The sequence below is a fragment of the Protopterus annectens genome, chromosome 5.part0, assembly GCF_019279795.1.
Source record: "Protopterus annectens isolate FY-2018-M chromosome 5.part0, PAN1.0, whole genome shotgun sequence".
Classification (NCBI taxonomy): domain Eukaryota; kingdom Metazoa; phylum Chordata; order Ceratodontiformes; family Protopteridae; genus Protopterus; species Protopterus annectens.
Window position 1 is genome coordinate 1,437,079,691 of NC_056735.1, and position 13,053 is coordinate 1,437,092,743.

General features: G+C 35.4%; 1 protein-coding gene across 5 annotated transcripts in view; it reads right to left on the reverse strand.

Moving 5' to 3' along the window:
- NALCN (sodium leak channel, non-selective) overlaps nucleotides 1-13,053 on the reverse strand; it is a 3,563,801-nt gene that overhangs the window by 3,157,322 nt on the left and 393,426 nt on the right. For all 5 annotated transcript variants that reach the window (XM_044071239.1, XM_044071242.1, XM_044071240.1 and 2 more), the window contains exon 3: nucleotides 12,288-12,470. In XM_044071239.1, coding sequence (XP_043927174.1) covers nucleotides 12,288-12,470 — 183 coding nt within the window. The remainder of the gene's footprint in view (nucleotides 1-12,287; nucleotides 12,471-13,053) is intronic.

The window sequence follows — 13,053 nt, forward strand, 5'->3', positions numbered from 1 at the left end:
AACCTCAAGTCAGCCAGGTTGTTGATTTCAAATGGAGAAAATGTTTCTCTAACACAAAATTAAGATCCTGAGGAGTGTCCACCAGTTTTCTTGGAGGCCTATTATGCAAAACCCCTTTCGAAAATGTTTTGACATTAGATTGCATTGAAAGATGAGGATTAATGGGCAGTTAATGGAAGGTAAATGGAACTTGATAGAGTAATAAGAAAGGATGCATGATAGTAACTCACACAAATATTGTAAAACCAGAGAACAACTAGCCCCAGATGGGTGCTGGTTATATTGTTGATACCAACTAGAAAACCTTTATAAGTTTTCTAGTACATAATTTTCTAGTAGTAGGGTTTCTTGCCTCCCTAAGTACCTGATGAACATACTCAGTAAACAGGTGGCTAAAAGGTATTAAGACCCTGTCATCCAGGTGGTCAGTTGATGTTGATTGGGGTCAGGGTATATCAAACACCCTTGTTCTTGTGTAAGTAGATCCAGTCTGTGATGAAGCTTATGGCAATTGGACCTGGCCATTTCCAAAAGAAGGTAGAGCCATGGTTGCCTGGGCCAGAAGTGAGTACCACAATAATCTTGGGGGATTCCTTCTGAATCTTCATACATATCCTGGATATTAGTATGAAGAGTAGGAAAGCATATAGGAACATTCCAGTCCAAGGAAAAGAAAAGGTACCTGTCTTCCAGGCTTTCTTGCACAGAGTCCTGGAACAGAATCTTGCCAGTTAATTGTTCAGAGAGGAGGTAAAGAGGACTACTTGAACTCTCTATAAAATGATCAAATCTTGGAAGACCCCTGATCTAGTTTCCACTTGTGATGGTTTGCCGTGGTCTTGCTCAGCTTACCTGTCACACAATTTTGATATAAAGGAAAGTAGGATGCCTATAAAGTGAGACTGTGCTGTAAAGATATATCTCAAACTATCACATATAAGTCTGCAAAGTTGGTACAACCTAGTTCCACCTTGCTTGTTGATGTACCACATGACTGTGGTGGTGTCTGCAACTAGTTGAAGAGGTTCCAGGAACTAAAGATAATTCAGAGAGCTGAATGCCTTGATCTACTTATGTGCTTGTGCCTGTCCTTGGTGTCCCACATACCCTACACTTTTATCCCTTCAGAGGTGGCTGTGGTGATTGGCTCCATTGGAACAGGGAAGGCTAAGGGGAGTCCTGGATTCAATTATGTCTGTTGTTTCCACCAAATTATTCTCTTCTGGCAACCCCCAGCACTGTGATTAGAAAAGACAAACTATGTTTGTGCTTGGACCAAAGAGAATTCAGATACCACTGTATCCTTCCTATGTGGAGTTTGCCATGGGTATTATGAGAACCATAAAAGCCATGAAACTCAAAATCCTAAGGCATTCCCTTACAGTGACTGAAATCTGAGTGGAAAACCTTAGAAACAGATTGAAATACAGATTTTTTTCCCTGTAGAAGAAAATTTCTTTGAACTAAGGTATCTAGTTGACATCCCATGAACACAGTCCTGTGTGAAGGAGTCAACAAAGACTTTTGAATGTTCTCTTGGAATCCCAGCTTGTGTAAGACATTTCTCACCCAAGAGAGAGATTCCTAACACTCTGAAAAATACTCTGCAAAGATAATACAGTTATATAAATATAGACAATGTGGATACCCTATAGACTGCACTGAGCTATAACTGGAGCTGGACACTTTGCAAGCACTTTTGGTGCAGTGGAAACTCCAAACGGTAAGGCAGAGGACTGATAATGTGATCCAGACACACAAACTATAAGAAATGCCCAAAGTTTTCATGAATAGGGAAGTGATGATAAGTATCTTTTAAATGTAGTGCTACCAAGTAGAACAGGTAATATATTATGAAGTAACATCAGTTTGAATTTGGGCACTATCTCAAACAGGTTGAAAGAAAAGGAAAGAAAGATCCAGAACTGGTTTCCAATTGTTTTCTTCCTTCAGCAGATTTGGAGGATGAGGATTGAATGCTGGAAGGGAGGAATTTCCTCCTACTGTCATCTATAACCTTGATGAATGATCTTCAGACCTCATTTGTATGAAACTATGTTGCCAAAAAGAAAAATGGACTGGAATAAAAAAAGGAAGGGCTTACAATGTCTCTTGAATAGTAATTCAGAGTTGTTGGGCTATCCTTGCTTTTGGGATATTCGTGGCTTCTTTTTGAAAACCCCCTGCTATTTCTTCTTAGGTGTTTATTTACCTATATTTTGTTGAGACAGTTTATTCTGCTTTTTGCCAAAACTGGATGAGAAGTTAGATTTTCCCTTGGAAATTTTTGAAAAAGAGGGCTGAAATATATTAGCGATTCTCTAGTTCAGCTTACCCCTTTCATCACACTTTTTGATCACCTCTGCAGTGGAGGAGCCAGGCACTACATCTCTATCCAAAGGAGAATTTAAAATCTCATTTTTATTATCATCAGGGAAGTTCTGGGAATGCAGCCATGCAAACCTCCTCAAAACAGTACCAGTGGCCATAGCCCTGAAAGAATCATCAACAGTCATTCACACATTCTGAACAATGAGTAGTGACTAGTACAGTAGATGAAACTAAATTATTTAAAGCTGATTTTTCCTACCATAAAGTGGCTACAGCTAAAACATTTCCTCATACTTTTACAGTTAGTCAGAGCAAACTTTAACATATGAGCCTGATAATTAAAAATTTGTATACACCTTTTTCCCCATGCTTATTAATAATTTTCCCATCATTATCAGTAAGAATAGGATTGGAAATGACTAAATGCTTAGCAGCAGTGGGGTCAACTAGAGCTATAGCTGCTGGGCCAGGTTTAGGAATAGTGTATAAAAATTTAAAGGACTGAGAACTTTATACATCCTATCTGCCTTTTTTAGGGGCAGCTGACAAACAATCAGGAAAACTGAAAGCAGTGACACACATATCTTCTAAAGCAGACAAAACAAGAGGAATGGGTGCAGGTTCTGGAAAATCCTCATATTATTTGATGAGAGACTGAAAAACCTCAAGTATTCTGCCACTAAAAACACTGGCACATTTTACAAATAGTCTTAGAGAAAGGGAAACTCCTACAGGGAGTCCCTTCAGCTTCCTGTTCAGATTCAGAATCCTGAATCTCTTCAGGAAAAGCGGTATCCCTCTTTCTTCTACCAAAGAGTAATTTAAAAGAAGGATTGATAGCTTGAATTAAACCCTGAGCCTAACCCAGTATTCTACTCCTATCCAAATACATTTGAGGAAGAGTAGATACAGACTTAGTTTTCTGTTTCTATTTCACAGGAAAAAAATGGGATCAACCATGTTACTAATGGCAACAGTAGCTTCCCTAGTGATAGACACAGCATTCTGACACAACAGGGAAGCTTTCCCTGTTCCCTTTCCCAGGACCAACAAGAGTGGGTCTCCCTTGCCCACTGAGGTGACCCCAGCAGGCAGAGAGGATGTGGTTCAGCCATGGTTCATAGTGGGTGTAGGTGCTACACCACAGGGATCCAGGGTAAAAGATGTGGTCTGAGGTACAACAAATGGCCACAGCACAGTCACACACCTACATCTGTGGCAAATTACTAGCTTAGCTTGTTGTGATGGTAAAGGCTGTTTGCTTAACATTTTCTTTTTGTGGCTGAAATAAGGGCCAAATGTGGGAGCAGTAGTTTGCTCCATGGTCAAGATGAAAATGGTGCCTCTTTCACAGGGAAGACAAGTCTTCAAAAGTCATCTTTTTATAAAGAAAACCACAGTAAAAGTACTTTTAAACACAATTTATCCATAGAAAATGTGAAAAGAAAAGTAAAATAAACACAATTTAGCCATAGAAAATACTGGATTTCCATTACAGGAAAAAAGAGCACTCCTGTTTACAAGTATGATACAGTCTCATGCCAGTCCATTAAAACAAAAAACTCTCAGCCTGAAATAACTTTCCTGGAAAGGAAAGGGATGAAACAGCAGCAATATTTAGAAAACGGGAGGTTTCCCCAAAACAGCTTATCATAAGATGATTACTGATCCTCGAAAGTCACAGAGGAGCATACTTTTTTGTAACAGTAAAGCTCTGAAGTGCTTGCCACCCAAACATGCATTTTAATCAGCTCAGCTCAAGCTGTCTGACATGTAAGGTGCATGTAAGGTGCCCTGAAGCTTTGGAGGCTGGCCAGCTGTTGTATTCCTGGTAGGATATAATCCATATAGCTAAGGCTACTGCAGCAGTGATCAGTATGATGAACATCATCATTTTGTCATTAGCCATCATGTAGCCTTCTACCACCTCTTTGAAAACATGAAGCTTATCAATACAACAGGGAAAAAGGAGCTCATTCTAATATTTTAACACCTACTCCAACATACACATTACATGGAGTATTCCCTGAGGAAAGACTAACAATGAGGCTTATGATATTAATTTCAACCTAAGCAACCAAATACATATATTTTAGATTCCAAGTTGGAAACATATGCTCACATAAAACAATATTTGTCTTGCCCAAAAGATCAATAGCTATCTTATATCAAACCGTAAATATACAAAAACCTCAATAGTACATATGCATAACTTCAACATCTATTATTTAGCATTTTAGTACTACCCACATTCCCAGTCTGACCATAATCTAATTTAATTGATAATATCCACCCCTTATAATTACTGCCAACTAATATCCATAAAAAAGTACTTAAACTTCTATCCTCTATGTCCAATTTCCTAAACTTCGTATAAATAATTAATCCTATAAATATATACACACACAATAATCCTCAAGCACAAAAACTCAAAACGATTGCATATTAAGATAGTAACTTATATTAGTTGGTTTGGGCTATTAATTACATATAGTATTCAAACATTTCAGTCCCACTAAAAAGCTGATACACATCATAATGCCTTTCTAATTTTTATTGCCACTGAATGTAGCCTTGGAACAATAACAACCATACTATGTAAGGATAAATTCTCACAGTGATACCCAGGCATAAAAAATAAACAACCATTATTTATTAAACAAAGCCACATCTACCGATCTTAAATATCAATGACTTCATGATAATAATCAAACATTTCAATCTCAGAAAGCTCAGATGTATCACAAACCCCTTCCAATTTATGTTACCAGCTATCACATAAGACAAAGAAAGAACCATTTAAGATATCAAAATGAATCTGCATATTTACCATTTTGGCACAGCATCTCTGGAGAATCATATCACTGACAAATACAAATAAGCTTCATATTGTCAAGCTTCTAGCGTTACTTACACATTCATGTTATCTTAATTTATCTCTTAATGAATTAATAAATTTAAAAAATATTATCTAGAATGCATGCTCAGAATTATAATCCATCCTTTTTGCAACAGTTAGATATTTAAACAGTCAAATGCATTTCAATAATGAAATTACAAATATTTTAACACAGTTGGAAAATATATATCTGCAGCTGTAAAAAGCATATCAAAGCCAGTGAACATAAATAATTGCATATTTAAACTCAACAACACTTCAAATGCAACATTTCACTTACAACATCAAAACATTTAAAGAAAAACAAGAAACTAAATGGCTGCAATGTTTAAATCTACCATCATTGAAATTTCAGTTTTAAAACACCATGAAAAGACTAACATTTGTATTACACATGCTGACATTAAACAAACATTTATCTTATCCACAACTTTCAGTTGTTGTCATTCAAGTACTTCAGATGGTAGAAAACACCTGCATTTTTAGTTCTAAGTATATAAAGCATGTAAATCATTCTCAAAGATCTAGTTTGCAACATTCAAACATTTGAAGATACAAAATATTTAAATTACAAATGGTTTAAATCATTTGCACTTCAGAACAATCAAGAATAAAATACACGAGGTTAAGGCAGTGAGCTGATGAACAAATATTAGTCTATGCATTCAATGAAACATGGTAGAAGGATCACTTGTTGAATCATGTTCCTCGTTTCACAATATTCCCCCAAAACAGGACTAGCAAAGTATAGGGAGGAATAGCAACCTTTAAGCAGCTTGGATTCTACTCCAGAATGATTTTTCCAAAAATGTCCAAATTGTCATAAACTCAGAAAAGAATTGCAATATAACCTGGGTTTGTGCCACCTTTTCACTATTCTAAGGCCGGAAGAAAGTTCCATTCAAAGCTCCAAAATATAAACTGGATCCTTAATTATTATGTATAATTTTTTAATAATAAATTTACATCTGCAATAATATTGGCAATATTATCATAAGTAATACATTTATCCACAATGAAATCAGATATTATTGAATTATTTTTAAGCCCTATAATTTAGTTCTTTCCCCATATTATTACTGTGAATTTATTATAATTCACACAGAGATTGTTGTAGAAGAGGTTTTAACCAAAACAACTAACAAGGTTATGCATTACACTGCAAAATGCATCATCAAAACTTATCTTTGTTTTATTTCCACTTTTCACAAACTTACTTTAAGTCTAGAGATGCATCTTATGTGCAAGACATTATACAACTTTTTGTTACGTTTAGAACTAAATATGTCCATGTTATTCAAATTACTTGTAAACATAGCAAAGCTATTCTACCAAATATCAGATTAAACAAACCTTACAGCAAATAACTATTTTTAAAAATGAAAAAGTCCTTATGAATCCATGAAAAATATTTATCTACTAGTTGTTATGAGCAAAACAAACTCAGTAGCTAAATTGTAGGAAACATGGTCAGTAGAAGAAGGGGGAATATTCATAGAAATGTTTTCAAATATGAAGGTATTCTAGAACTGAACAGATAACTTACTGGTCCTTTACTTCTTCACAAATTATTAATTTCTACTATCCTTCGTCTTGAATATGATTAATATTACTGTTCATGAGATGGCAGAAATGTGTGCAAACTCATTTGCAAATATATATATGTCAGCATGTGCGCTACCGCTATTAAATGAAACATTGAAGTAAAAATGGGCATAATAAAAGTCAAAGAAAGAAGGACTTAAGAGAAGCAGAAGATATTAAGAAGAGGTGGCAGAGTATGTAAAGAACTACATAAAAAGGGCCCAAACATCACTGATGCATACAATGGTATGTTCTTTTATCTACTGCCAGACACCCTTGATAATGAAGTTAAATAAACTTTAGAAATCCTTGCTAATAACAATGCAAGAGAAAGTGATGAAAATATAACTGGACTGTTAAAAATCCAGCAAAATGATGCTGTTACAGAGCCATTTAGAATTTGCTGACAAATATGAAAAAAGACAACAGCAACTATTAGACTGTGAAAGTTCAAATTATATTCCAATCTCCAAAAAGAGTAATGCTAAAGAGTGCTCATATTATCAAACAGCTGCACTTGTTCACATGCTAGTTTGTCCCGGGGGATTACTTCCGTGTCGCTATTAGACAGAGGCACAGTAAACTAAACTTTAAAAAGGGCACAGTATACTCAAATCAAGGGGTGGCGTAAGCCAAACACAATCAGGCTAGGCTTATAAATGCCCCAGGGCAGATAGCCTAGTATGAACCTATGAACCTATGAGAGCATGCTCAAGATCCTGTAAGATAGACTTTGGCAATATATGGACCAAAAACTGCCAGATGTAGAAGCTGGTTCTAGAAGGGGCGAAGGCTCCAATCATCAAAGTGACAACATTTGCTAGATAATGGAAAAAGTAAGCTCCAAAAAATATTTACTTTTGCTTTATTGACCACTCTAAAGCTTTTGACTATGTAGACCATAGAAAAACATGTTCTTAAATAAATGGGGATACTGTATCCCTTTATTTGCCTCCTGAGGAATCTGTATGCAAAACAAGAAGCAGTTAAAACCAAATATGGAATAATTGACTGGTTCATGAATGGAAAGTGGCACAAAAAGGCTGTACTTTGTCATCTAATTACCCACTTTATATGCCCAATCTATATGGAAATGCTGGGTAAGATGAATCAGATATTGGATGCAAAATTGCTTGTATAACTTCTAATTATCTAAGATGTGCAGATGATACCATACTGATGGCTGAACATGTGTTGAAAAGTAAAGTATATTGTTGAAGGTTTTTTTTTTGCTCAACATCAAGAAAAACTTAAAATGATGTCATCTAGCCCCATCAGTTATTTGCAAAAATAAATGAGGAAGAAGGACGCAGTGACAATTTTTATTTACATGGGTTAAAAGATCTCTGAGGATGGTGTCAGCAACAATAAAATTAAAAAGACACGCTTTTTGTAAAAAAAGTAATGGCATCTCCACCAAAAGGCCTATATATTCACAGCTATATTTTTCCCAGTAATAACATGTGGCATTGAGAGATGGACTGTAAGTAAAGTTATGCATTCAAAAATCAACCCTATTGAACTGTGGTGTTTGACAAAAGTTTTGAGAACTCCCTGGACTGCAAGAAGATCAAATCAGTCAATACTTAATGAAATGAATCCAGACTGTTCACTGGAAGACCTAATAGTATAACTAAAACTCAAATACATTGACCACTTGGTACAAAGGTTGGATTCTCTGGAGAAGAAACTGATAATAAAACAATATCAAAGGCAAAAGAAGGGATGACAGAAGATAAAGTGGACAGACAGCATTACTGAAGTAATGAGTATGAAGTTGAAAGGACTTAAAGATGCAGTTGTTGACAGACAGGCCTGGCATGCTAAAGTCCTAGAGGTCAGGAAGAGTCAGATTTGACCAAATGACTACAAAACACCACCACCATCTTTATATATAATTACTTCATTCATGAACTTTTTTATAACTAGTGATATAGAAGGGATGAATCGTTCAAAATATTTTTAAAAAATGTCCAGCTCCATTTCATTATGAGACTATATTTCGAGTGTTATTTAAACTTGATTAGGTAATATCTCTGTTAAACAAAAACTCAGAGAAAGGTTTTTGTCCCACTTTTAGAACAGTGACCAGAAAACATCTATGTCATTTAAAGGTGACGGACATGCAAGCATACCATTTATAGACTCATAAGCCTGGCTTCTGTTTTTCTGGAAAAAATGATTTCTTACTAAGCAAATTACAAGATGAGCTTAATCGATCCTAATATTTTGTAAAAAAAAGGATATTTTTGTGTAACCAAACTGGTAAATGTTTTAAAGTAAGAATGCAACCCTTGAACACAGCATTTCTATGGATGTAGCATATTATGACATCTCTATGGCATTTTATATGTTATCAAGCGTTCATACAATTTCTTCCCTATATAAATTACACAATAATTAGATTATTAACAGATAAGCAAAAAGAACCATTTAACTTTTGCCTAGAAATGGCAAGCTTTCTAACTTTCCTAAATACAAAGACAGCACAACTTGTTAAGGACAACAAAATAAGAACTCTTATTACTTTACTCAGTAATGAACCCCCCTTTACAAGATCACTATATGCTGACTGAAAAAAATGGGCAAACTAAAATGGCTTCATACTTAATATTTCAAAAAAGGTTATTATTCACATTGGTATTAATACGTGGGAGCTGAATTATTACACTGCTTGTTTAAATGGCCTTCCCATTTCACTGTATAGGAGTCTAGGCATAATAACAGACTATAATATCATATTCAGCTATCATTTTGAATCTGGGAAACTAATGATGAAACCTTCAGATATTCTGAAGATTTCTTCAATAGGATTAAGGGTATTTGTGTGAGTGTAGGTGGGTTAGGGTTAGAGCAGAGTTATGTGACGGAATAGATGTAGAGTAGTCCATGTGTGTTGGTGCATGTCTGAGCTGTCTTGATTAATGGTAGTGTTATAGAAATAGTTTTTCAAAGATAAGGTGCAAGGCTAGGGATACTGTCAGGTTACAGCAGGGTTAGCTAGCCCTAGCCCTGTACCTTACCTTTGAAAAAAACCTTTCCATAGCACTGCCACTATTCATACAAATGTGATGCACAAATGTGGTTGTTGTTTGGTGATCGATCATAAAAGGAAAGTGTATGTATCCTCTTGTGATACCTTTTGCTTTGAATTTAAAGTGTATGTATCCTCTTCTGATACCTTTTGCTTTAAATTTTTTGAGTGTTGCAATTTTTTAGTTTTTGAAATGCTGACATTGATAACTTCAGTGTTGATGTTTTTGTATTTCAAAAATGTAATATATATATATATATATATATATATATATATATATATATATATATATATATAATCCATCTAAGACTCATTTGGTCTAATCTGAAAATATCTAAAAATTTGATCTAAGACACGTTTAGACTAAAACACATTTGGTCTAATCACATTTGCTAGAAAACATAGTAGCCTATTGAGAATTAATGCTGGTATAGCTTAGCGTGTTAGAGTGGCAGGAATTGTATCATCTGAACTTGCTAATGCCCAACCACAAGTTCTGGCATTAGCAGGCATTCATTGTGTATACACTTCTCATTTCTCAGTGGTTGTGCAACCATGGAGTTAGTATTTTTAATTAAAGGGGTGTAAGACTGGAGGGGGGGTTGCCCCTCTGCAAAAAAAAAAAAAAGTTTTGGAGAAGTATTAGCTATATTTTAATTATGATATAAAATAGACTGTGTGTGTTTAGACAAAATTTTTAGATATTTTCCAATTAGATGAAAAGTAATACAGTCATATATATTTTTTCACATATACACACACAGACACACAATTATATAGGTTAATTTGAGTTGATTAATGGTTGACAGGTGTTCGGCCAAGTCTGTCTGGTAGAAAAGTCAGCTAGTCGACAGTGCCTGCCCTTTCTCCCACTCATTAATTTGGTGAGTTAATATGTATATCTGCAATAACTGCTTATCCTTGATGATTTTATTCATTGTTTGTCTTTTTGGCTTTTCCCGGTTAGGGGTCGCCACAGCAGAACTCCGGTCCACTAATGATTGGCAGTCAATTTTTATGGTGTCGAGTTGCCAGCCCAGTGCCCAACCTTCAGCGAAGGCACGCCCATTCACACATGTCTTTCGGAGGACACTTGACTGCGGGGAGGACATGCAGACTCCACACAGAAGGTACTCCAGCCGAGAATCGAGCAGGAGAACCTCTTGCTGTGAGGCAACAATGCTACCGCTGTACCACCGCGGCTTACTGATGATTGTATTCATTGTTAAACTATTTTTAACTATATGATAATTTGGACCACAAAGAGTTCTAGCCTCATAAATGACACTGACAGACAATGTGGAACACAGTCAGAAGGTTATGTAGTCTCACAAATGAAAATAATATTGTCAAGTATCACAAAAGTTAAAATCTATTATTTGCTACTATGCATGAAACAGTTTTACTCTGGCAGAAATCCCTGGACAGAGCCATATAAAGATTTACTATTAAAATATCTTAAAAGTAAACAGTATAAAATGAAAGCTGAAACTAATTTGCAAATAACAGTTTTAATATGTTTTGACAATTACAATGTCTGAAGAATCTACAGAAATCTCTTAATAATTGGCCAGTAAAAAATGAAGCAGTAAAGAAAATACATATAATTTGTATATACCTTTTATTTACTCTGCTTATACATTAAAATGATGATAAACTCCTCATTGTTTACAAGTCACAAAAATATCAGACATAGCCTGTACTCTTAATTGCATGGCCACAGCCTTGAATCCAGTCTCTACATCAGTTAGGTGTAAACCTAACCTGCATTCCTTCAAATGTTTATTAAAAGAATTCCTGTCCATCCCTTACTCTGCTCCATACTAGGTTAAGATTCCCATTCCCTTAGTCTCTAATACCTCTGTGCTCATAGTTTCTTACTCTTCATCTCTTATCTCGCCTAATAACTGCTAAATACCTATTACTTCTGTTTTTTTCTCTTGTTTTCAATGTAACTTTCTATATTTCTAATGTTGTCTTATCTTTCTACTTTCTATCCTCTGATTTCCCACTACTAATTCTGTCACGCCTTCGATTTCATGTTTCCTAAGTCTAATATATGTACGTGTGCTGTGTTTCGGGAATCTTTAACCTATATTTCCCCCTTTTAATCTCACAGTATGTGGGTCCAACTATTAGTAATCTGATTCCATATAATTTGCACTCTCATGCAGCATAGTAATTTGTATTCTCACATAACATTCGAAACTAAATTCTCTGATTTTTGCAAATTGCTTATTCATGTCATATTGTAACTATAGCAATTTGTACCATGCATATGCATGTCACAATGTAAATGCGCAGCATTTCTCCCCTGGCCTCTGCTGAAAACAGGTACAATTACCAGTTGGACTTGCCCAGTAAATAAATGTTGTGAATAGATAAACAAATTGATACATATACAAAAATTAGATCTTTTAAACTGAAAAATAAGCTTACCTTAACAATGCCACGGATATGCATTTTTGCTATCATCTCAGCTGTGTAGAGAAACATTAACAGTGTGTCCAAGGCAAAAGTTACATACTCAAGAGGAGGATAGTGCTCAAACGTCTTGGGGGTGTTCATGCAGACCGAAATTACACTGAAGATAGCACAAGCACGAAGCAAGGAGTGCACCCACTGTGGAAAAAATGGTTATAAGGATTACTGTTCATATACGTTTTTGTCACAATAAAAATACTGCTATTATTTGACAAACAGGATTATACAACAGACAGTTTTGTATTACAATTTATTTCATAACAATACTTTACCTCAGACAAACCTATATATTCATATTTGTGACAGAGGTAAATTGTGAGAATATAGTTTTACGGTAAGATTTGATTTTTAATTATACTGATCACTGCTGCAGTAGCCTTAGTTATATGGGTTATATCCTATCAAGGATATAACGGCCGGCTAGCTTCCAAAGCTTCAGGGTACTGTCCATGCCCCCAAGCTGTAATGCAGCCCAAGCTGACTAAAAGACAAGTGTGGACATGAAGAACTTCAGAGCTTTCCTGCTGCTGAAGAGTACACTCCTCTAAGGCTTTTGAGGATTGATGGTCAGCCTGTGCTTTCCTTTGTTGGGCAGATAACTTCCCTTTGGGAGGAAAAACTTCCATTTTCTTATATTTATGGATGTTTTATTAATTTCCTCTTCATGAAAGTTATTTTAAAGCTAAGAGTGTTGTGTTTTAATGGACTGTCTTGAGCCTGC